At 41.9% G+C, this 24340-nt stretch overlaps 1 protein-coding gene across 1 annotated transcript in view; it reads left to right on the top strand.

The window, feature by feature from the left end:
* The window catches only part of DIS3L (DIS3 like exosome 3'-5' exoribonuclease), a 221665-nt gene extending 198171 nt beyond the window's left edge, over window positions 1–23494 (top strand). Inside the window, exon 17 of the mRNA XM_053718530.1 lies at window positions 22616–23494. Coding sequence (XP_053574505.1) covers window positions 22616–22921 — 306 coding nt within the window. The 3' untranslated portion in view covers window positions 22922–23494. The remainder of the gene's footprint in view (window positions 1–22615) is intronic.
* Window positions 23495–24340: the final 846 nt, after the last annotated feature.

Below are 24340 nucleotides of genomic sequence, written 5' to 3'. Positions count from 1 at the left end.
ATGCCATTGTTCATTTGACTAAACTAACGGCTAAGAATTCTGGATTCGCCATCCAGGTGCGTAGGGCGCTATGGCTTAAATCTTGGTCAGCTGACGTGACTTCAAAGTCTAAATTACTTAACATTCCCTTCAAGGGGCAGACCCTATTCGGGCCTGGTTTGAAGGAAATTATTGCTGACATTACTGGAGGTAAGGGTCATACCCTTCCTCAGGACAGGGCCAAATCAAGGGCCAAACAGTCTAATTTTCGTGCCTTTCGAAACTTCAAGGCAGGTGCAGCATCAACTTCCTCTGCTACAAAACAAGAGGGAACTTTTGCGCAATCAAAGCCGGCCTGGAAATCTAACCAGGCCTGGAGCAAAGGCAAGCAGGCCAGAAAGCCTGCTGCTGCCTCTAAGACAGCATGAAGGAACGGCCCCCTATCCGGCAACGGATCTAGTAGGGGGCAGACTTTCTCTCTTCGCAAGGGATGTTCAGGATCCCTGGGCGTGGAGATCATATCTCAGGGATATCTTCTGGACTTCAAAGCTTTCCCCCCACAAGGGAGATTTCACCTTTCGAGATTATCTGTAAACCAGATAAAGAAAGAGGCATTCTTACGCTGTGTGCAAGACCTCCTAATAATGGGAGTGATCCATCCAGTTCCACAGATGGAACAAGGACAGGAATTTTATTCAAATCTGTTTGTGGTTCTCAAAAAAAGAGGGATCCTTCAGACCAATTTTGGCTCTAAAGATCTTAAACAAATTCCTCAGAGTTCCATCGTTCAAAATGGAAACTATTCGGACAATCCTACCTATGATCCAGGAGGGTCAGTACATGACCACAGTGGATTTGAAGGATGCTTACCTTCACATACCGATTCACAAAGATCATCATCGGTTCCTAAGGTTTGCCTTTCTAGACAGGCATTACCAGTTTGTGGCTCTTCCCTTCGGGTTAGCTACAGCCCCAAGAATTTTTACAAAGGTTCTGGGGTCTCTTCTGGCGGTCCTAAGACCACGGGGCATAGCAGTGGCCCCTTATCTAGACGACATCCTGATACAGGCGTCAAACTTCCAAATTGCCAAATCTCATACGGACATAGTGTTGGCATTTCTGAGGTCGCATGGGTGGAAAGTGAACGAGGGTTTCCTTCCTAGGAACTCTGATGGATTCTGTAGAAATTAAAATTTACCTGACGGAGTCCAGGTTATCAAAGCTTCTAAATTCCTGCCGTGTTCTTCACTACATTCCGCGCCCTTCGGTGGCTCAGTGCATGGAAGTGATCGGCTTAATGGTAGCGGCGATGGACATAGTGCCATTTGCGCGCCTACATCTCAGACCGCTGTAATTATGCATGCTCAGTCAGTGGAATGGGGATTACACAGATTTGTCTCCTCTGCTAAATCTGGATCAAGAGACCAGAGATTCTCTTCTCTGGTGGCTATCTCGGGTCCATCTGTCCAAAGGTATGACCTTTCGCAGGCCAGATTGGACAATTGTAACAACAGATGCCAGCCTTCTAGGTTGGGGTGCAGTCTGGAATTCCCTGAAGGCTCAGGGATCGTTGACTCAGGAGGAGAAACTCCTCCCAATAAATATTCTGGAGTTAAGAGCAATATTCAATGCTCTTCTAGCTTGGCCTCAGTTAGCAACCCTGAGGTTCATCAGATTTCAGTCGGACAACATCACAACTGTGGCTTACATCAACCATCAAGGGGGGACCAGGAGCTCCCTAGCGATGTTAGAAGTCTCCAAGATAATTCGCTGGGCAGAGACTCACTCTTGTAGAGAACTGGGAGGCGGATTTTCTAAGTCGTCAGACTTTTCATCCGGGGGAGTGGGTACTCCATCCGGAGGTGTTTGCTCAATTGGTTCATCGTTGGGGCACACCAGAATTGGATCTCATGGCGTCTCGCCAGAACGCCAAGCTTCCTTGTTACGGATCCAGGTCCAGGGACCCAGAAGCGACGCTGATAGATGCTCTAGCAGCACCGTGGTTCTTCAACCTGGCTTATGTGTTTCCACCGTTTCCTCTGCTCCCTCGACTGATTGCCAAAATCAAACAGGAGAGAGCATCTGTGATCTTGATTGCGCCTGCGTGGCCACGCAGGACTTGGTATGCAAACCTGGTGGACATGTCATCCTTTCCACCTTGGCCTCTGCCTCTGAGACAAGACCTTCTACTACAAGGTCCTTTCAATCATCTAAATCTAATTTCTCTGAGACTGACTGCCTGGAGATTGAACGCTTGATTTTATCAAGGCGTGGCTTCTCCGAGTCAGTCATTGATACTTTAATACAGGCACGAAAGCCTGTAACCAGGAAAATCTACCATAAGATATGGCGCAAATATCTTCATTGGTGTGAATCCAAGAATTACTCATGGAGTAAGGTTAGGATTCCTAGGATATTGTCCTTTCTCCAAGAGGGTTTGGATAAAGGATTATCAGCTAGTTCTTTAAAGGGACAGATTTCTGCTCTGTCTATCCTTTGGCACAAGCGTCTGGCAGAGGTTCCAGACGTCCAGGCATTTTGTCAGGCTTTGGTTAGAATTAAGCCTGTGTTTAAACCTGTTGCTCCTCCATGGAGCTTAAACTTGGTTCTTAAGGTTCTTCAAGGAGTTCCGTTTGAACCCCTTCATTCCATTGATATCAAACTTTTATCTTGGAAATTTCTGTTTTTGATGGCTATTTCCTCGGCTCGTAGAGTCTCTGAGTTATCAGCTTTATAATGTGATTCTCCTTATCTGATTTTCCATACAGATAAATTAGTTCTGCGTACAAAACCTGGGTTTTTACCTAAGGTAGTTTCTAACAAGGATATCAATCAAGAGATTGTTGTTCCATCATTGTGTCCTAATCCTTCTTCAAAGAAGGAACGTCTTTTACATAATTTGGACGTAGTCCGTGCTTTAAAGTTTTACTTACAAGCGACTAAAGATTTTCGTCAAACATCTTCCCTGTTTGTTGTTTACTCTGGACAGAGGAGAGGTCAAAAGGCTTCGGCAACCTCTCTTTCTTTTTGGCTTCGGATCGTAATACGCTTAGCCTATGAGACTGCTGGACAGCAGCCCCCTGAAAGGATTACAGCTCATTCTACTAGAGCTGTGGCTTCCACCTGGGCCTTTAAAAATGAGGCTTCTGTTGAACAGATTTACAAAGCGGTGACTTGGTCTAAGCTTCATACCTTTTCAAAATTTTACAAATTTGATACTTTTGCTTCTTCGGAGGCTATTTTTGGGAGAAAGGTTCTACAGGCAGTGGTCCCTTCCGTTTAAGTACCTGCCTTGTCCCTCCCTTCATCCGTGTACTTTAGCTTTGGTATTGGTATCCCACAAGTAATGGATGATCCGTGGACTGGATATACCTAACAAGAGAAAACATAATTTATTCTTACCTGATAAATGTATTTCTCTTGTGGTGTATCCAGTCCACGGCCCGCCCTGTCCTTTTAAGGCAGGTCTAAATTTTAAACTACAGTCACCACTGCACCCTATGGTTTCTCCTTTCTCGGCTAGTTTCGGTCAAATGACTGGATATGGCAGTTAGGGGAGGAGCTATATAGCAGCTCTGCTGTGGGTGATCCTCTTGCAACTTCCTGTTGGGAAGGAGAATATCCCACAAGTAATGGATGATCCGTGGACTGGATACACCACAAGAGAAATAAATTTATCAGGTAAGCATAAATTATGTTTTTGGCCATAATTCCAAAAGATATGTTTGGCGCAAAAACACTGCATATCGCCAAAAGAACACCATACCCACAGTGAAGCATGGTGGCGTCAGCATCATGCTTTGGGACTGTTTTTCTTCAGCTAGAACTGGGGCCTTAGTCAAGGTAGAGGGAATAATGAACAGTTCCAAATATCAGACAATATTGGCACAAAACCTTCAGGCTTCTGCTAGAAAGCTGAACATGAAGAGGAACTTCATCTTTCAGCATGACAATGACCCAAAGCATACATCCAAATCAACAAAGGAATGGCTTCACCAGAAGAAGATTAAAGTTTTGGGATGGCCCAGCCAGAGCCCAGACCTGAGTCCAATTCAAAATCTGTGGGGTGATCTGAAGAGGGCTGTGCACAGGAGATGCCCTCGCATTCTGACAGATTTGGAGTGTTTTTGCAAAGAAGAGTGGGCAAATATTGGCAAGTCAAGATGTGCCATGCTGAAAAACTCATTAACAAAAAAGACTGAGTGCTGTAATAAAATCAAAAGGTGCTTCAATAAAGTATTAGTTTAAGGGTGTTCACACTTATGCAACCATATTATTTTATTTTTTTATTTTTATTTCCCTTTACCTAAAAGATTTCAGTTTGTTTTTCAATTGAGTTGTACAGTTTATAGGTCACATTAAAGGTGGAAAAGGTTCTGAAATTATTTATCTTTGTCTCATTTTTTTACATCACAAAAACATGACATTTTAACGGGTGTGTAGACTTTTTATATCCACTGTGTATGTATATATATATATATATATATATATATATAGATATATAGATATATAGATATATATATAGATGCATACATATTTAGAGATGTATGTATCTCAATGTTAAATCCCTTTGCCTGCCTATATCATCTCTTTGAGCCCTCATAACTTTTTTGTGCAATATGTATTTTAAAATAATTTTTATTAGATGGTGTTATTATGAGTGTAACTGTATAGTGTATTGTAGTTTGGATGTGTTATGTGACACTTTTTTTTTTCCAGCTAAATAGTTAACCACAGCTCTGAGGTTGCGCTAACCCAACAAGCGTCAACTTCAATTGCACTTAAGCGATTGCATTTATTTTAAACTTGCAATTTTAACTTGTGTGAGAACGAATGCGAAAACCCAATGTCGCTCGCGCTCCACTCGTCATCTGACCCATAGTTTATTTATCCACCGGGAATTGTTTTTTGATTTATTACAAAAAAAGTTACTTTATTGTTGCCATACAAGTGCGTGAATGAGTAAACATGGATTCATGTGTGGGACCGCACAGGTGCTTGCGTGAGTGTGCGCGCGCTTATGTGCGCACCGGTGGGCTCGTTATGCTGCATTTTTTAGATTTTTAAAGCTATTTGTTTGCTGCACTTGCAGATATAGATATAGGGGATAGTGTATTTTTGTTCTCTAAGAGCTCACTTATTTGTTAGGGGGCTAGTAATACTGTGATATTATTCACATACGGCTAGATTTAGAGTTTTGTCGGTAATGACCCGCGTAGCTAACGCTGGCTTTTTTCTGGCCGCACCTTTAAAATAACTCTGGTATTGAGAGTCCACAGAATGGCTGCGTTAGGCTCCAAAAAAGGAGCGTACAGGCATATTTAACGCCACTGCAACTCTCGATACCAGAGTTGCTTACGGACGCGGCCAGCCTCAAAAACGTGCTCGTGCACGATTCCCCCATAGAAAACAATGGGGCTGTTTGAGCTGAAAAAAAACCTAACACCTGCAAAAAAGCCGCGTTCAGCTCCTAACGCAGCCCCATTGTTTTCTATGGGGAAACACTTCCTACGTCTGCACCTAACACTCTAACATGTTCCCCGAGTCTAAACACCCCTAACCTTACACTTATTAACCCCTAATCTGCCACCCCCGCTATCGCTGACCCCTGCATATTATTTTTAACCCCTAATCTGCCGCTCCGTAAACCGCCGCTACTTACATTATCCCTATGTACCCCTAATCTGCTGCCCCTAACACCGCCGACCCCTATATTATATTTATTAACCCCTAATCTGCCCCCCCACAACGTCGCCTCCACCTGCCTACATTTATTAACCCCTAATCTGCCGAGCGGACCGCACCGCTATTATAATAAAGTTATTAACCCCTAATCCGCCTCACTCCCGCCTCAATAACCCTATAATAAATAGTATTAACCCCTAATCTGCCCTCCCTAACATCGCCGACACCTAACTTCAAACATTAACCCCTAATCTGCCGACTGGAGCTCACCGCTATTCTAATAAATGTATTAACCCCTAAAGCTAAGTCTAATACCTAATTGTAGGTATTTTATTTAATTTATTTATTGATCGTGTAGTGTTAGGTTTAATTGTAACTTAGGTTAGGATTTATTTTACAGGTAATTTTGTAATTATTTTAACTATTTTAGCTATTAAATAGTTCTTAACTATTTAATAGCTATTGTACCTGGTTAAAATAAATACAAAGTTACCTGTAAAATAAATATAAATCCTAAAATAGCTATAATATAATTATGATTTATATTGTAGCTATATTAGGGTTTATTTTACAGGTAAGTATTTAGTTTTAAATAGGAATAGTTTATTTAATAAGAGTCAATTTATTTCGTTAGATTTAAATTATATTTAACTTAGGGGCAGCAGATTTAGGGGTACATAAGGATAACGTAGGTGGCGGTCGGCAGATTAAGGGTTAAAAAAATTTAATCGAGTGTCGGCGATGTGGGGGGGCCTTGGTTTAGGGGTACATAGGTAGTTTATGGGTGTTAGTGTACTTTAGAGCACAGTAGTTAAGAGCTTTATGAACCGGCGTTAGCCCAGAAAGCTCTTAACTACTGACTTTTTTCTGCGGCTGGAGTTTTGTGGTTAGAATTCTAACGCTCACTTCAGACACGACTCTCAATACCGGAGTTAGAAAGATCCCATTGAAAAGATAGGATACGCAATTTACGTAAGGGGATCTGTGGTATGGAAAAGTCGCGGCTGAAAAGTGAGCGTTAGACCCTTTTTTGACTGACTCCAAATACCGGCGGTAGCCTAAAACCAGCGTTAGGAGCCTCTAACGCTGGTTTTCACGGCTACCGCCAAACTCCAAATCTAGGCCTATGGAAACTTCTTTCCAACCTTGGAAGCTAAAACTTCTGAATCTGTCACTTCTGAATCTGTCGCTCTTTTTTCCTACCTTGGAAGCTGAAATTTCTGAACACCTTTTTACCAATGTTTATGTGTGCTTATTGTAAACAGGATGAGGTATTCCCTCTTTCATACTTATGTGTTATCTGTCTTGGGGCCAGATTACAAGTGGAGTGGTATTTAATGCTCCCGCTCGCTAACTCTGCTAGAAGTAAGCTTTTCGTCGGGTAGCGATTTTATTACAAGTTGAAAGTAAAACATTTTCGCTCACATGCTAACCTGATATCACGCACGTGTTCACGTATTCCACCATATATGTAAATGGAGCAAAACAAAAAGTGGAAAAAACACCCTACTTCAGCGCAAACCCAATCACATATTCTCAGGTGAATATTTCACATTCCATTGTTCTTCACATAGCAGGGTATATTCTATTTATTCATAAATAGATATTTCTACATATATCTATTTTTTTTTTGTGTGGTGTTTTATCTATATAATATAAATATCTATTTATAAATACTTAGAACATATTCTGCTATGTGCAGAACATTGGAATGTGAAATATGTACCGTAAATACACAGTTAAGCACTTAATAAAATATGAATAGTGCATAAATATGCTTTCTCTTGTTAAGTGTAGTCAGTCCACGGGTCATCCATTATATCTCTCCCCAACAGGAAGTTGCAAGAGGATCACCCAAGCAGAGCTGCTATATAGCTCCTCCCCTCACATGTCATATCCAGTCATTCTCTTGCAAGTCTCAACAAAGGAGGTTGAGAGAGGAGACAGGAGTTTTTTACTTAATTCTTCAATCAAAAGTTTGTTATTTTAAAATGGCACCGGAGTGTGCTGTTTTTTCTCTCAGGCAGTATTTAGAAGAAGATCTGCCTGCGTTTTCTATGATCTTAGCCGACGTAACTAAGATCCACTGGCTGTTCTCGCGCATTCTGAGGAGGGGTAACTTCAGAAAGGGGAATAGCATGCGGGGTCCTCCGCAAATGAGGTATGTGCAGTATAATATTTTCTAGGAATGGAATTGACTAAGAAAACACTGCCGTTACCCATATGATGTAAGTACAGCCTTTAATGCAGTAGTAGCGACTGGTATCAGGCTGTTAAATGTATGCGCAGTTGAGTTATTTTCTAGGGACTAGAATTTGACTGAGAAAATACTGTTAATACTGAAATAAATGTATAAGCCTTAACTGCAGTAGAAGCGACTGGTAGCAGGCTTAGTGATAACTTTACATAACACTGGAAAAGTTGTTTTTAAAACGTTTACTGGCATGTTATTCGTTTTGTGAGGTACTTTGGTGATAAATCTTTTTGGGCAAGATTTTTTTCCACATGGCTAACGTTTATTTCTGCATAGAAACCGTTGTAACAGGTCTCCCACTGTTGTAATATGAGTGGGAGGGGCCTTTTTTAGCGCCTTGTTGCGCAGATAAAATTCTAGCACAGTCTTCCTGCCTTTTCCTCCTTGATCCAGGACGTCTCCAGAGAGCTCAGGGGTCTTCAAAATTCAATTTTGAGGGAGGTAATCAGTCACAGCAGACTTGTGACAGTGTGTTTGACTGTGAGAAAAACGTTAAATCTAAAATTGATTATCCGGTTGTGGGTATTGAGGGGTTAATCATCCGTTTGCTAGTGGGTGCAATCCTCTGCTAAATTCATACATTTATTGTTAAAATTGTTGGCTATAACTGAATTAGTTCATTGTTATTTCAACTGTGACAGTTTTTTTTTTTTTGTGTGTTTTTAAAAGCGCTGCTGCGTTTTTTCATATTGCTTGTAAATTCACTGACAGTTTTTTTCCAAGCTTGCTAGCCTTCATTGCTAGTCTGTTAAACATGTCTGATACAGATGAATCTACTTGTTCATTATGTTTAAAAGCCAATGTGGAGCCCAATAGAAATTTTTGTACCAATTGTATTGATGTTACTTTAAATAAAAGTCAGTCTTTACCGGTAAAAGAAATTATCACCAGACATCGAGGGGGAAGTTATGCCGTCTAACTCTCCTCACGTGTCAGTACCTTCGCCTCCCGCTCAGGAGGTGCGTGAGATTGTGGCGCCAAGTACATCAAGGCCCTTACAAATCACTTTGCATGATATGGCTAATGTTATGAAAGAAGTATTATCTAATTTGCCTGAGTTAAGAGGCAAGCGCGATAGCTCTGGGTTTAGGACAGAGCACGCCGATGACACGAGAGCCATGTCCGATACTGCGTCACAATTTGCAGAACATGAGGACGGAGAGCTTCATTCTGTGGGTGACGGATCTGATCCGGGGAGACCGGATTCAGAAATTTCAAATTTTAAATTTAAGCTTGAGAACCTCCGTGTATTGCTAGGGGAGGTGTTAGCGGCTCTGAATGATTGCGACACGGTGGCAATCCCAGAGAAATTATGTAGGCTGGATAAATACTATGCGGTACCGGTGTGTACTGACGTTTTTCCTATACCTAAAAGGCTTACAGAGATTATTAGCAAGGAGTGGGATAGACCCGGTGTGCCTTTTTCCCCTCCTCCGATATTTAGAAAAATGTTCCCAATAGACTCCACCACACGAGACTTATGGCAGACGGTCCCTAAGGTGGAGGGAGCAGTTTCTACTTTAGCCAAGCGTACCACTATCCCGGTGGAGGATAGTTGTGCTTTCTCAGATCCAATGGATAAAAAATTAGAAGGTTACCTTAAGAAAATGTTTGTTCAACAAGGTTTTATATTACAGCCCCTTGCATGCATTGCGCCCGTCACTGCTGCGGCGGCATTCTGGTTTGAGTCTCTGGAAGAGGCTATTCGCACAGCGCCATTGGATGAGATTATGAACAAGCTTAAAGCCCTTAAGCTAGCTAATGCATTTGTTTCGGATGCCGTGGTGCATTTAACCAAACTAACGGCTAAGAACTCCAGATTCGCCATCCAGGCACGCAGAGCGCTATGGCTTAAATCCTGGTCAGCAGATGTAACTTCTAAATCTAAATTGCTTAATATTCCTTTCAATGGGCAAACCTTATTCGGGCCCGGCTTGAAAGAAATTATTGCTGACATTACTGGAGGTAAGGGTCACTCCCTTCCTCAGGACAGGGCCAAATCAAAGGCCAAACAGTCTAATTTTCGTGCCTTTCGTAATTTCAAGGCAGGAGCAGCATCAACTTCCTCCGCCCCAAAACAGGAAGGGACTGCTACTCGTTAGACAGGGTGGGAAAGGCAACCAGTCTTGGAACAAGGGCAAGCAGGCCAGAAAACCTGCTGCTGCCCCTAAGACAGCATGAAGTAAGGGCCCCCTGTCCGGAAACGGATCTAGTGGGGGGCAGACTTTCTCTCTTTGCCCAAGCTTGGGCAAGAGATGTCCAGGATCCCTGGGCGTTGGAGATCATATCTCAGGGATATCTTCTGGACTTCAAAGCTTCTTCTCCACAAGGGAGATTTCATCTTTCAAGGTTATCAGCAAACCAAATAAAGAAAGAGGCGTTTCTACGCTGTGTACAAGACCTTTTATTAATGGGGGTGATCCACCCAGTTCCGCGGTCGGAACAAGGGCAAGGATTTTATTCAAATCTGTTTGTGGTTCCCAAGAAAGAGGGAACCTTCAGACCAATCTTGGACTTAAAGATCCTAAACAAGTTCCTAAGAGTTCCATCATTCAAAATGGAAACTATTCGAACCATCCTACCCATGATCCAAGAGGGTCAGTACATGACCACAGTGGACTTAAAGGATGCCTACCTTCACATACCGATTCACAAGGATCATTATCGGTATCTAAGATTTGCCTTCCTAGACAGGCATTACCAGTTTGTAGCTCTTCCCTTCGGGTTAGCTACGGCCCCAAGAATCTTTACAAAGGTTCTGGGCTCACTTCTGGCGGTACTAAGACCGTGAGGCATAGCGGTGGCTCCGTACCTAGACGACATTCTGATACAAGCGTCAAGTTTTCAAACTGCCAAGTCTCATACAGAGATAGTTCTGGCATTTCTGAGGTCGCATGGGTGGAAGGTGAACGTGGAAAAGAGTTCTCTATTACCACTCACAAGGGTTCCCTTCTTAGGGACTCTTATAGATTCTGTAGAGATGAAAATTTACCTGACGGAGGCCAGGTTATCAAAACTTCTAAATGCTTGCCGTGCCCTTCATTCCATTCCACACCCGTCAGTAGCCCAGTGCATGGAAGTAATCGGCTTAATGGTAGCAGCAATGGACATAGTACCATTTGCGCGCCTGCATCTCAGACTGCTGCAATTATGCATGCTCAGTCAGTGGAATGGGGATTACTCAGATTTGTCCCCTCTAATAAATCTGGATCAAGAGACCAGGGATTCTCTTCTCTGGTGGCTTTCTCGACTCCATCTGTCCAAAGGGATGACCTTTCGCAGGCCAGATTGGACGATTGTAACAACAGATGCCAGCCTTCTAGGTTGGGGCGCAGTCTGGAACTCCCTGAAGGCTCAGGGATCGTGGACTCAGGAGGAGAAACTCCTCCCAATAAATATTCTGGAATTAAAAGCGATATTCAATGCTCTTCTAGCTTGGCCTCAGTTGGCAACACTGAGGTTCATCAGATTTCAGTCGGACAATATCACGACTGTGGCTTACATCAACCATCAAGGGGGAACCAGGAGTTCCCTAGCGATGTTGGAAGTATCAAAGATAATTCGCTGGGCAGAGTCCAACTCTTGCCACCTGTCGGCGATCTATATCCCAGGCGTGGAGAACTGGGAGGCGGACTTCCTAAGTCGTCAGACTTTTCATCCGGGGGAGTGGGAACTTCATCCGGAGGTCTTTGCTCAACTAATTCATCGTTGGGGCAAACCGGAACTGGATCTCATGGCTTCTCGACAGAATGCCAAACTTCCTTGCTACGGATCCAGGTCCAGGGACCCGGGAGCGGCGCTGATAGATGCTCTAGCAGCCCCTTGGGGTTTCAACATGGCTTATGTGTTTCCACCATTTCCGCTGCTTCCTCGGCTGATTGCCAAGATCAAACAGGAGAGAGCATCAGTGATTCTGATAGCACCTGCGTGGCCACGCAGGACCTGGTATGCAGATCTAGTGGGCATGTCGTCCTGTCCACCATGGTCTCTACCTCTGAGACAGGACCTTCTAATTCAGGGTCATTTCAACCATCCAGATCTAATTTCTCTGAGGCTGACTGCATGGAGATTGAATGCTTGATTCTATCAAAGCGTGGCTTCTCGGAGTCAGTTATTGATACCTTAATACAGGCTCGGAAACCTGTTACCAGAAAAATTTACCATAAAATATGGCGTAAATACTTATATTGGTGTGAATCCAAGAGTTACTCATGGAGTAAAGTTAGGATTCCTAGGATTTTGTCCTTTCTACAAGAGGGTTTAGAAAAGGGTTTATCTTTTAGTTCATTAAAGGGACAGATTTCTGCTCAGTCTATTCTGTTACACAAACGTCTGGCAGATGTTCCAGACGTTCAGGCTTTTTGTCAGGCTTTGGCTAGGATTAAGCCTGTGTTTAAGACTGTTGCTCCGCCGTGGAGCTTAAACTTAGTTCTTAAAGTTCTTCAAGGTGTTCCGTTTGAACCCCTCCATTCCATTGATATTAAGCTTTTATCTTGGAAAGTTCTGTTTTTGATGGCTATTTCCTCGGCTCGAAGAGTCTCTGAGTTATCTGCCCTACACTGTGATTCTCCTTATCTGATTTTCCATTCAGACAAGGTAGTTCTGCGTACTAAACCTGGGTTTTTACCCAAGGTGGTTTCTAACAGGAATATCAATCAAGAGATTGTTGTTCCATCATTATGTCCTAACCCTTCTTCAAAGAAGGAACGACTTTTGCATAATCTGGACGTAGTCCGTGCCCTGAAGTTCTATTTACAGGCAACTAAAGATTTTCGTCAAACTTCTTCCCTGTTTGTCGTTTACTCGGGACAGAGGAGAGGTCAAAAGGCTTTGGCTACCTCAATCTCCTTTTGGCTTCGTAGCATAATACGTTTAGCCTATGAGACTGCTGGACAGCAGCCTCCTGAAAGAATTACAGCTCATTCCACTAGAGCTGTGTCTTCCACCTGGGCCTTTAAAAATGAGGCCTCTGTTGAACAGATTTGCAAGGCTGCAACTTGGTCTTCACTTCACACTTTTTCAAAATTTTACAAATTTGACACTTTTGCTTCTTCGGAGGCTATTTTTGGGAGAAAGGTGCTTCAGGCAGTGGTTCCTTCCGTTTAAAGTTCCTGCCTTGTCGCTCCCATCATCCGTGTACTTTAGCTTTGGTATTGGTATCCCATAAGTAATGGATGACCCGTGGACTGACTACACTTAACAAGAGAAAACATAATTTATGCTTACCTGATAAATTTATTTCTCTTGTAGTGTAGTCAGTCCACGGCCCGCCCTGTCTTTTAAGGCAGACCTAAATTTTAATTAAACTCCAGTCACCACTGCACCCTATGGTTTCTCCTTTCTCGTCTTGTTTTGGTCGAATGACTGGATATGACATGTGAGGGGAGGAGCTATATAGCAGCTCTGCTTGGGTGATCCTCTTGCAACTTCCTGTTGGGGAGAGAGATAATCCCATAAGTAATGGATGACCCGTGGACTGACTACACTACAAGAGAAATAAATTTATCAGGTAAGCATAAATTATGTTTTTTTCATGTTTTCATTTACTTGACTGTAAAGGGCTCCAATACACTCCTATATATGTATTTATATTTCTTTCTAATGACACGATGAGTCCACAGATCATCTAATTACTATTGGGAATATCATTCCTGCCCAGCAGGAGGCGGCAAAGAGCACCACAGCAAAGCTGTTAAATATCACCTCCCTTCCCTCCAACCCCAGTCATTCTCTTTGCCTACGTTAGAGCAAGGAAGTGGTAAAGTTAGGTGTTAGAAAAGATTCTTCAAGCAAGATTTTATTATTTTTTAAGTAGTGCAAGATTGTGCTGCTTTGTCCTTGGGTGTAGCCGTAGTCCATATCAGTCTCTTCAGTAGAGCAGTGGTGGCTTTAGAGCAATGGGAACTTGTGGGGTATAATCGTCACTGCGCCTCCCATATACTGATGCTGCCCTATATCCAAAGCCTGAGTAAGATTATTCAGTCTTTGCATTTTTTCCACAGGTCCATGTGAGGGATCTTGCCTCTCAGACCTAGTGAGCTGCCTTGCTGCCGGGCAGATTTATAAAGTTAAGTGCTGACTTTTCTTTTGCATGATGTACCGAGTCCACGGATTCATCCTTACTTGTGGGATATTGTCCTTCCTGACAGGAAGTAGCAAAGAGAGCACCACAGCAGAGCTGTCTATATAGCTCCCCCCTTAACTCCACCCCCCAGTCATTCTCTTTGCTGGCTCTAAGCAGGAAGGGTAAAGAGAAGAGGTGTTAAACTGTTAGTTTTTATTTTATCTTCAATCAAGAGTTTGTTATTTTTAAATGGTACCGGTGTTGTACTATTTACTCTCAGGCAGGACATAGATGAAGATTTCTGCCTGGAGGATGATAATCTTAGCATTTGTAACTAAGGTCCATTGCTGTTCCCACAGAAGCTGAGGAGTACAGGAAAACTTCAGTGTGAGGAACGGTTCTTGCTATACAGCAATGAGGTATGTTCAGTAATTTTTCTGCAGAGACTGTGTTAACTTAGAAAGGCTGACAGTATCCCCATTAGGGGAAGGGTAAGCAGTAATCCTAGTGTGAAATAGGCTTTACTAGCTTGCATAAAGGGCTAAGTTTTTTGGGCACTCAGTTTCTTTATGAAAAATTGGGACAAACGTTTGTGTTCTGGGAGTAACGTTTATGTTTATGGGACGTTTGCTTGAGGGGTCATTTGGCTTATTTGGGGTTGTTATAACCCACATGGTTTTCAAACTAGGTTTCCTAGATTTGTGTAGGCCCCAGCAACATCGGGTGAGGTGGGCGGGGCCTATTTTCGCTCCTCAGTTGCGCATTTAGTTATTCAGACAAGCAGCAAGCAACTTCTCCTGAGGTCCTGTTAATCTTCTGAGGGCCTATTCAAAGCTTTAACCCCATATCATCGTTCCTAAGGGCAGGTAGGGCCACAGCAGAGCTGTGGCAAGGTGCTTATAGGGGTTTTTAACCAGTTTTAGACAAAATTCAATACATTTTTTTTTTCATTTGGGGGTTTATTGCTTATTAACTTGTGGTGTAATCCTTCTAAAGCTTAGTGGGTACACTGTTAAAATTTCGGAAAAATTGAAGCAATTTTAACCTGTTTTGCACTTTGTGTATGCCTTTTTTTCTCTTAAAAGCACAGTACCGTTTTTTTACAAATTGTGTTTTTTTTTCATTAAATAAAGTGTTTTCCAAGCTTGCTTGCTTTATTACTAGTCTGTTAAACATGTCTGACACTGAGGAAACTCATTGCTCAATTTGTTAAGAAGCCATTGTGGAACCCCCTCTTAGAATGTGTCCCACTTTTACTGATATGTCTATAAATTGCAAACAGCATATTTTGACTTATAAAAGTTTGGCATTAGATGATTCTCAGACAGAAGGAAATCAGGTTTTGTCATCTAGTTCTCCCCAAGTGTCACAACCGGTAACGCCCGCACAAGCGACGCCAAGTACTTCTAGTGCGTCTAATTCTTTCACCTTGCAAGATATGGCTTCAGTTATGAATACTACCCTCACAGCGGTTTTATCTAAACTGCCTGGGTTGCAAGGGAAGCGCAGTAGCTCTGGGTTAAGAACAAATGCTGAGCCTTCTGACGCTTTAGTGGCCGTATCCGATATTCCCTCACAATGTTCTGAAGTAGGGATGATGGATTTGCTGTCTGAGGGAGAGATTTCTGATTCAGGAAAGATGTTCCCTCAGACAGATTCAGATATGACGGCATTTAAATTTAAGCTAGAGCACCTCAGCTTATTGCTCAGGGAGGTTTTAGCTACTCTGGATGATTGTGACCCTATTGTAGTTCCAGAGAAATTGTGTAAAATGGACAAATATTTAGAGGTTCCTGTTTACACTGATGTTTTTCCGGTCCCTAAGAGGATTTCGGACATTGTTACTAAGGAGTGGGATAGACCAGGTATTCCGTTCTCTCCCCCTCCTGTTTTTAAGAAAATTTTCCCATTTCTGACACCATAAAGGACTCATGGCAGACGGTCCCTAAGGTGGAGGGAGCTATTTCTACCCTGGCTAAGCGTACAACTATACCTATTGAAGACAGTTGTGCTTTCATTGATCCTATGGATAAAAAAATAGAGGGTCTCCTAAAGAAAATGTTTGTTCATCAAGGTTTTCTTCTTCAACCTATAGCGTGCATTGTTCCTGTAACCACTGCGGCTGCCTTTTGGTTTGAGGCTCTTCAGATGGAGACCCCACTAGATGATATTTTGGACAGAATTAAGGCTCTTAAGTTGGCTAATTCTTTTATTACAGACGCCGCTTTTCATCTTGCTAAGTTAGTGGCTAAGAATTCAGGTTCTGCCATTTTAGCGCGTAGAGCGTTATGGCTTAAGTCCTGGTCAGCTGATGTGTCATCTAAATCCATCCCTTTCAAAGGTAAGACCCTATTCGGGCCTGCACTGAAAGAGATTATTTCAGACATTATTGGAGGGAAGGGTCATACCCTCCCTCAGGATAAGTCAAATAAGACAAGGATCAAACAAAATAATTTTCGTTCCTTTTGAAACTTCAAGAGTGGTTCCTCTTCCTCTGCTGCAAAGCAAGAGGGGAACTTTGCTCAATCCAAGCCAACCTGGAGACCTAATCAGGCTTGGAACAAGGGTAAACAGGCCAAAACGCCTGCTGCTGCCACTAAGTCAGCATGAAGGGGTAGCCCCCGATCCGGGACCGGAACTAGTAGGGGGCAGACTCTCTCTCTTTGCTCAGGCCTGGGCAAGAGACGTTCAGAATTCCTGGGCAGTAGAAATTGTAACCCAGGGATACCTTCTAGATTTCAAGGATTCCCCTCCAAGGGGGAGGTTCCATCTTTCTCAATTGTCTGTAAACCCGACAAAAAGAGAGGCGTTCTTACGCTGTGTAGAAGACCTTCTTACCATGGGAGTAATCTGCCCAGTTCCAAAAGCAGAACAGGGGCAGGGGTTCTACTCCAATCTGTTTATAGTTCCCAAAAAGGAGGGAACCTTCAGACCAATTCTGGATCTCAAGATCCTAAACCAATTCCTAAGAGTCCCGTCTTTCAAGATGGAGACCATTCGGACTATCTTACCATTGATCCAGGAGGGTTAATATATGACCACCGTGGACTTAAAGGATGCGTATATACACATTCCTATCCACAAAGATCATCACCAGTTCCTCAGGTTTGCCTTTCTGGACAAGCATTATCAGTTTGTGGCTTTTCCTTTCGGGTTGGCCATGGCGCCACAAATCTTCACGAAGGTGCTAGAGTCCCTTCTGGCGGTTTTAAGGCCACGGGGCATAGCAGTGGCGCCTTATCTAGACGACATTCTAATTCAAGCGTCGACCTTCCAACTAGCCAAGTCTCACACGGATTTAGTGTTGGCCTTTCTAAGATCTCACGGGTGGAAGGTGAACGTAAAAAGAGTTCTCTTTCCCCCCTCACAAGAATTTCATTTCTAGGGACTCTGATAGACTCAGTGGACATGAAAATATTTGACGGAGGTCAGAAAATCAAAGATTTTGTCCACCTGCCAAGCTCTTCACTCCATTCCTCGGCCGTCAGTGGCTCAGTGCATGGAGGTTATCGGTCTAATGGTAGCGGCAATGGACATAGTTCCGTTTGCTCGCTTGCATCTCAGACCACTGCAACTATGCATGCTCAAACAGATTTATCTCCTCGGATAAATCTGGATCAAGAGACCAGAGACTCTCTTCTTTGGTGGTTGTCACAGGATCATCTGTCCCAGGGAATGTGTTTCCGCAGGCCAGAATGGGTTATAGTGACGGCAGACGCCAGCCTTCTGGGCTGGGGTGCAGTCTGGAATTCCCTAAAAGTTCAGGGTTTGTGGACTCGGGAGGAGGCTCTCCTACCGATAAATATTCTGGAATTAAGAGCGATATTCAATGCTCTCCAGGCATGGCCTCAGCTTGCTTCGGCCAGATTCATCAGGTTTCAGTCGGACAACATCACGACTGTGGCTTATATTAATCATCAGCGCGGAACAAAGGGTTCCTTAGCGATGATAGAGGTCTCAAGGATAATTTGATGGGCAGAGGCTCACTCTTGCCAGTAGACTTTTCATCCGGGGGAGTGGGAACTCCATCCGGAGGTGTTTGCTCAGCTGGTTCGGCTATGGGGCACACCAGAATTGGATCTGATGGCGTCTTGTCAGAACGCCAAACTTCCTCGTTACTGCTCCAGGTCAAGGGATCCTCAGGCTGTACTGATAGATGCTGTAGCAGTACCCTGGTCGTTCAACCTGGCTTATGTGTTTCCACCTTTCCCTCTCCTTCCACGTCTGATTGCCAGAATCAAACAGGAGAGAGCATCAGTGATTTTGATAGCGCCTGCGTGGCTACGCAGGACTTGGTATACTGACCTGGTAGACATGTCATCTCTTCCACCATGGTCTCTGCCATTGAGACAGGACCTTCTGATTCAAGGTGCATTCAAGCATCCAAATCTAATTTTTCTGCAACTGACTGCTTGGAGATTGAACGCTTGATTCTATCAAAGCGGGGTTTCTCTGAGTCAGTCATAAATACCTTTATTCAGGCTTGAAAGCCTGTTACCAGGAAAATCTATCATAAGATATGGCGTAAATATCTTTTTTGGTGCAAATCCAAAGGCTTCTCCTGGAGTAAAATCGGGATTCCTAGGATTTTGTCTTTTCTCCAAGAGGGATTGGAGAAAGGATTGTCAGCTAGTTCCCTAAAGGGACAGATATCTGCTCTGTCTATTTTGTTGCACAAGCGTCTGGCAGATGTTCCAGACGTTCGGGCTTTTTGTCAGGCTTTAGCTAGAATTAAGCCTGTGTTTAAACCTGTTGCTCCACCATGGAGTCTAAATTTAGTTCTTAAAGTTCTTCAGGGGGTTCCGTTTGAACCCATGCATTCCATAGATATTAAGCTTTTATCTTGGAAAGTTTTGTTCCTAGTTGCTATCTCTTCAGCTCGAAGAGTTTCTGAACTATCTGCATTACAATGTGACTCACCTTATCTTGTGTTCCATGCTGATAAGGTGGTTTTGCGTACCAAGCCTGGGTTCCTACCTAAGGTTGTTACTAACAGGAATATCAATCAGGAAATTGTTGTTCCTTCTCTGTGTCCTAATCCTTCTTGTAAGAAGGAACGTCTGTTGCACAACTTGGACATGGTTCGTGCTTTGAAATTTTACTTGCAGGCAACCAAAGATTTTCGTCAAACATCTTCTTTGTTGTCTATACTGGAAAGCGTAGGGGTCAAAAGGCTACGGCGACTTCTCTTTCCTTTTGGCTGAAAAGCATCATCCGTTTGGCTTATGAGACTGCTGGACAGCAGGCCCCTGAAAGGATTACAGCTCATTCTACTAGAGCGGTAGCTTCCACATGGGCTTTTAAAAATAATACTTCTGTTGAACAGATTTGTAAGGCTGGGACTTGGTCTTCGCTTCCTACGTTTTCCAAATTTTACAAATTTGATACTTTTGCTTCTTCGGAGGCTATTTTTGGGAGAAAGGTTTTGCAAGCAGTGGTGCCTTCCGTTTAGGTTTCTGTCTTGTCCCTCCCTTCATCCGTGTCCTAAAGCTTTGGTATTGGTATCCCACAAGTAAGGATGAATCTGTGGACTCGGTACATCATGCAAAAGAAAACAAAATTTATGCTTACCTGATAAATTTCTTTCTTTTGCGATGTACCGAGTCCACGGCCCGCCCTGTCTATTCAAGACAGATAGTATTTTTTTATGTAACTTCAGTCACCTCTGAACCTTATAGTTTCTCCTTTTCTTCCTTGGCCTTTGGTCGAATGACTGGGGGGTGGAGTTAAGGGAGGAGCTATATAGACAGCTCTGCAGTGGTGCTCTTTGCCACTTCCTGTTAGCAGGAGGATAATATCCCACAAGTAATCCGTGGACTTGTCGCATCATAGAATAAATCAATTTATCAGGCAAGCATAAATTTACTTTTTTTCTCTGCCTGTAAGTCGCTATATTCCCTCCATGTGTCTTGTTTTTTGTGCTCTAAAATGCAAATAATGGTCTGTATATATTTAAAACCGCAAATATTACCTTTCTGATTAAAGTACTATCTTTCTGGTGGTCCTATATATACAAAAGTATTAACAATTATACACAACTAACTTTAGGTTGCATGTATAAGCTGTATTATGACATGTAAATATTGCCTAAATACAATGTTTTTTTACACTTAGTTCCATCCCTTCTCCAAACTGATCCATTTTAAAGATGCAAATATTCCAAAATCCAAACTATTCTGATATCCCTATTTTTTACGGTCCCAAGCAGTTTGGATAAAGGTAATATTGCTAAAATCAAACAGGAATCCGCGTCGGTAATCTTGATTGCTGTTTTTAAACATAGGACTCCATTTATTAAGCAGCGCATGCTGCTTCGGAGGCCCATCGTTTCAGTCTCAAAATGTTGTGCGAACATGATTCGCTATAGCGAATCCATGGCCACTCGACGTATGATAAATCTACCCCATAGAGTTTTCTCTTATTCAGTTATTGACACTCTGAAGCCAGAAAACCTGCTACCCCCCAACAAAAATCAACATTTGGAGGGCATTCAAGTGTGTCATATATAGATAACGATTTGCTCACTGCTGTGAAGTTATTTAAGAGTCAGCAATGCATATCTGTCAAAAGAACTGACATAAGGGGGGTGGTCTGCAGAGGCTTAGATACAAGGTAATCACAGAGGTAAAAAGTATATTAATTAAACATTGTTGTTATGCAAAACAGGGCAATGGGTAATAAAGAGATGATCTATCTTTTTAAACAATAACAATTCTGGAGTAGACTGTCCCTTTAACTATATGTTTATCCCCTTTTATGGGGGTTAAATACACAGTTCTGTGTAAACAATAGTGCAGTCATAAAATGGTTTACAGCATTTTATTATTGCTCCTTTTACCTTCCTTTCATTTTGTGTTGAACCCCTTTGCACATCTGCGTGTAATTTAAATAGTGATAGCATTTTATGTTTGCATTTCTATGAAATTTTAACATAATCTTATTCTTTGATAAAGTTAGAGGATGCTTTTGAAATTGGAAATGAGACATTTAAAGGGACAGTATACTATAAAATTATTTTTTTCCTTAATGTGTTTCCAATTATTATTTTTTTACCAGCTGCAGAGTATAAAATGTATGAGAGATGTTTTTTAAGGCTTATTTGTGTATATGAATTAGCTGAATTTGTGTTTTGAAGCCACAACCTAATAAAATGGTTAAGCTTGTAGGTATAATCAGATCTCATTACTTTATCACATTGTGCACATATACCTGCTTCCTTATCTTATTATATCTGTCCATAAACCAATCACCAATACTTGGAGAGAACAAAGGAAAATAAACATTTTATTACCTTATCTCTTCTATAACCCACTGGGAGTGTAATTTCTTCTACTGGCTGTGTTAATACAGCTTGGCCTCGAGACTAAAAACTTTTAGAATAGGTGGGGATACCACAGGCTAAATAAATTAATTCAAATGCCAATATAAGGATAATAGAATACGTGTAAACAATTTAATACACTCCAGCAAGTAAAGTGGATAATTGGGAACAAATTAAAGGGGAGAAATGTTTTGAGTAAACTGTCCCTTTAATGTCAACCTTGGAAGTCTTTAAAGGGACAGTCAAGTCAAAATTAAACTTTCATGATTCAGATAGAGCACACAATTTTTAACAACTTTCTAATTCATTTCCATTATCTAAATGTGCACAATCCTCCTTTTTATATGCCCAGATTCTGAGGCACCCGCTCCTACTGAGCATTTGCAACATTCACAGAATATATGTGTATGCATTTTGTGATAGGCTATTGGCTGTAACATGATGCATTTGGAAGGGAAATGTAATAGTTTGAATTTCAAATTAGTAGATTTTTTTCTAAGTGCTTTTGCGTTGTCTCTACTTCTGTGTTTAGTGGCCCTTCACCCTAAAAGACCTTTATATATTGCCTTTCGTACCGCACAATGTATATATACTTCTGAGATTCAGGACGCTCCAGCAGTCTCTGCTGTTAAGTTACAGCAGAGACCAGGAGTTCCTGAGCTCCAGGCATCTGCCCGCATATAGAACCGGAGTGCGATCGGGGCTCCGGTTCCAAATGAGGGCAGATGCCTGATTGTTACAGACGGTGATACCGTGTGTGTCACTGTCTGTAACAATGGTTGCTGATGCCGGTGGGAGGTGCGGGCAGGCCCAGCAGCAGAGGGAGTGGGAGGGACTTACGCTACAGAAAATAAAAATAAAGGGACAGGAGGGATGGGGCAGCTACACTACAGAAAAAGAGGTCAGGGTCCCTAACTTGCGATCGTGGGAGGGGGGAGGTCATGGGACCACTACAATAACGAAAAAAATTACATATATAAAGGGGTTTTATAGGTACTGGCAGACAGTACCCTCAGATGACACTAGTTAAAGGGGGAAGGGTTAGAGAGTTGTTGGAGAGTAAGGGGGTATCCTATACAGCCAATATAAAAATGTAAGGCTTTTCATTATTTTTTTGCAAACTGTCTGCCAGTTCTTAAGATGGGGTGACTGGGGGTGGGGGAGGTAAGAGAGCTGTTTGGGAGGGATCAGGGGGTGGGAAGTGTGAGGTGGGAGGGTAAAAAAATTCCGGTATTTTGGGAAAGTTTTCCTCTGAAAACCCCCAGTAGTGAAGGTGTTAAAAATGTATTTATTTATTTTTTCTCTCCCTCAGGTGCGGATTCGGATCAGAAGTTCACGTTTCCATGCAGATAGCATTCATCTGGAGATCACTAGCAATAAACCACATACCCCATTAGGGGGACAGATATCCATATCCAGTCCTCAACTTGCAAGAACTGACCTGGTGAGGGAGGTCACAAGGACAGCAACGGAGGCTCAGCTGGCAGTGGAAGAGGCTGCAGGTCACAAATCAGCAATGGAACAGCATCAGGAATACCGACAGACCCAGGGTACCAGTCTGTATACCCTGCTGGAAGAGCTAAGAGATTTAGCACTGCTTGATGTCTCTGGAGCTTAGAACTTTTTTTTCCATCAATTTAAAATATGTGGCAGGCTGAGCCATCTGAGCCGTCTGTTTGAAAATTGAAGATACTCCACTTTCTGTGTGGAAATAGAGACCTCTGTTGGCAGGTCTATGTAATGCACTGAAAGGAACATTTTGTTTTAGGTTCAGACTTTTAAAAATTAATCTCTCTTAATACAGTCAATTAGCATTTTGAACAGTGTTTTATAAGGAAATTGTCAGATACCCTTTTTACAGTTCTGATTCAACTTAGATTTTGGATTTCTATCTTCTGTAACCTTTAAAAAGCTTCTGCTCAAATATTCTAAACAAAAATGTACATTTTCCAAGGTTAAAATAATTAGAATAACAAATTAGGGTGATGTTCAGGAGTATATATTTTTTTATTTTATATTTATTTTTTTATTCTGAACCACCAACAATACTGAATATTAAATGGGTTTTTTTTAATATTTGTTTTATCAAAAATATTTTAATTAATTGGATTTTGTTATGTTTTTGTGGACCAATATCACCAAGATAAACTGTTATTTTTGTATTAGTAAAAACATTTTGTGAAATGTGAAACTGAATTTTTTTTTTCCACCACTAGAAAGGTACATTTATTGGTCCCAATGACCTAAAGCTCTCCACGCCACTGAGATTATCTTAAACCTCTCATGAGTACTGAGAAGTCCCTTTAAATAATTTTATATATAAAGGCAAATTTTAGCTTGAAAGCTGTTTATGTAGAGTTCTGGGTGTGAAGGAGAGACACATACGTTGCAAAGTAATGCTAAAAAAAAAGATAAATTAATTTCTATAAGATTAATAGACCATCTCTACCCACCATTTTACTTATTTGGAGAAGCCAATCTGGGCTTTAGTCCACAGACAAGGGGGCTAAACATCATAAAGCTAGTATAAAGTAAATTGTTTTGCAGTGCTTATCAATTAGGGACAGATGTATCAGGGTTAGCCTTGGTGAGTCAGAGTTAAATTACATGAGAAGAGGCAAAATAAATAATGAAAATATATTGCATTTTTTTTTCATATTTCTGTACACATAACTAAACATTTTATACACAAATTTCGGGGTGTTTACTATGCTTTATAGTCCAATCAGGTGTTTTTTTCCAATAGAGCTAACAAATTGATATTAATGATATGTACAGCAGTTTGGTGTACTAGTTTTCCAAAACCCTGCTATACATATATGTTTTGTTTGGTTTTAACATCAAACTGATAATTACTACCTGATGGGTAGCGTAGCAGCTGACATACTAGACAAAAACATGTATGTAGAAGGAAAGAGAATATAATTTTCGAGGAAACATATGAGCATAAGTAGTGGTTTTCATACTGCTTGAGTGTAGATTAGCCTTGAACAATAGACTGGATGGTTTTATATTTTCCTACATTTTTGGAGTGAAC

This window comes from Bombina bombina, chromosome 6, assembly GCF_027579735.1.
Source record: "Bombina bombina isolate aBomBom1 chromosome 6, aBomBom1.pri, whole genome shotgun sequence".
NCBI lineage: Eukaryota > Metazoa > Chordata > Amphibia > Anura > Bombinatoridae > Bombina > Bombina bombina.
This window is presented reverse-complemented; position numbering and strand designations above follow the sequence as displayed.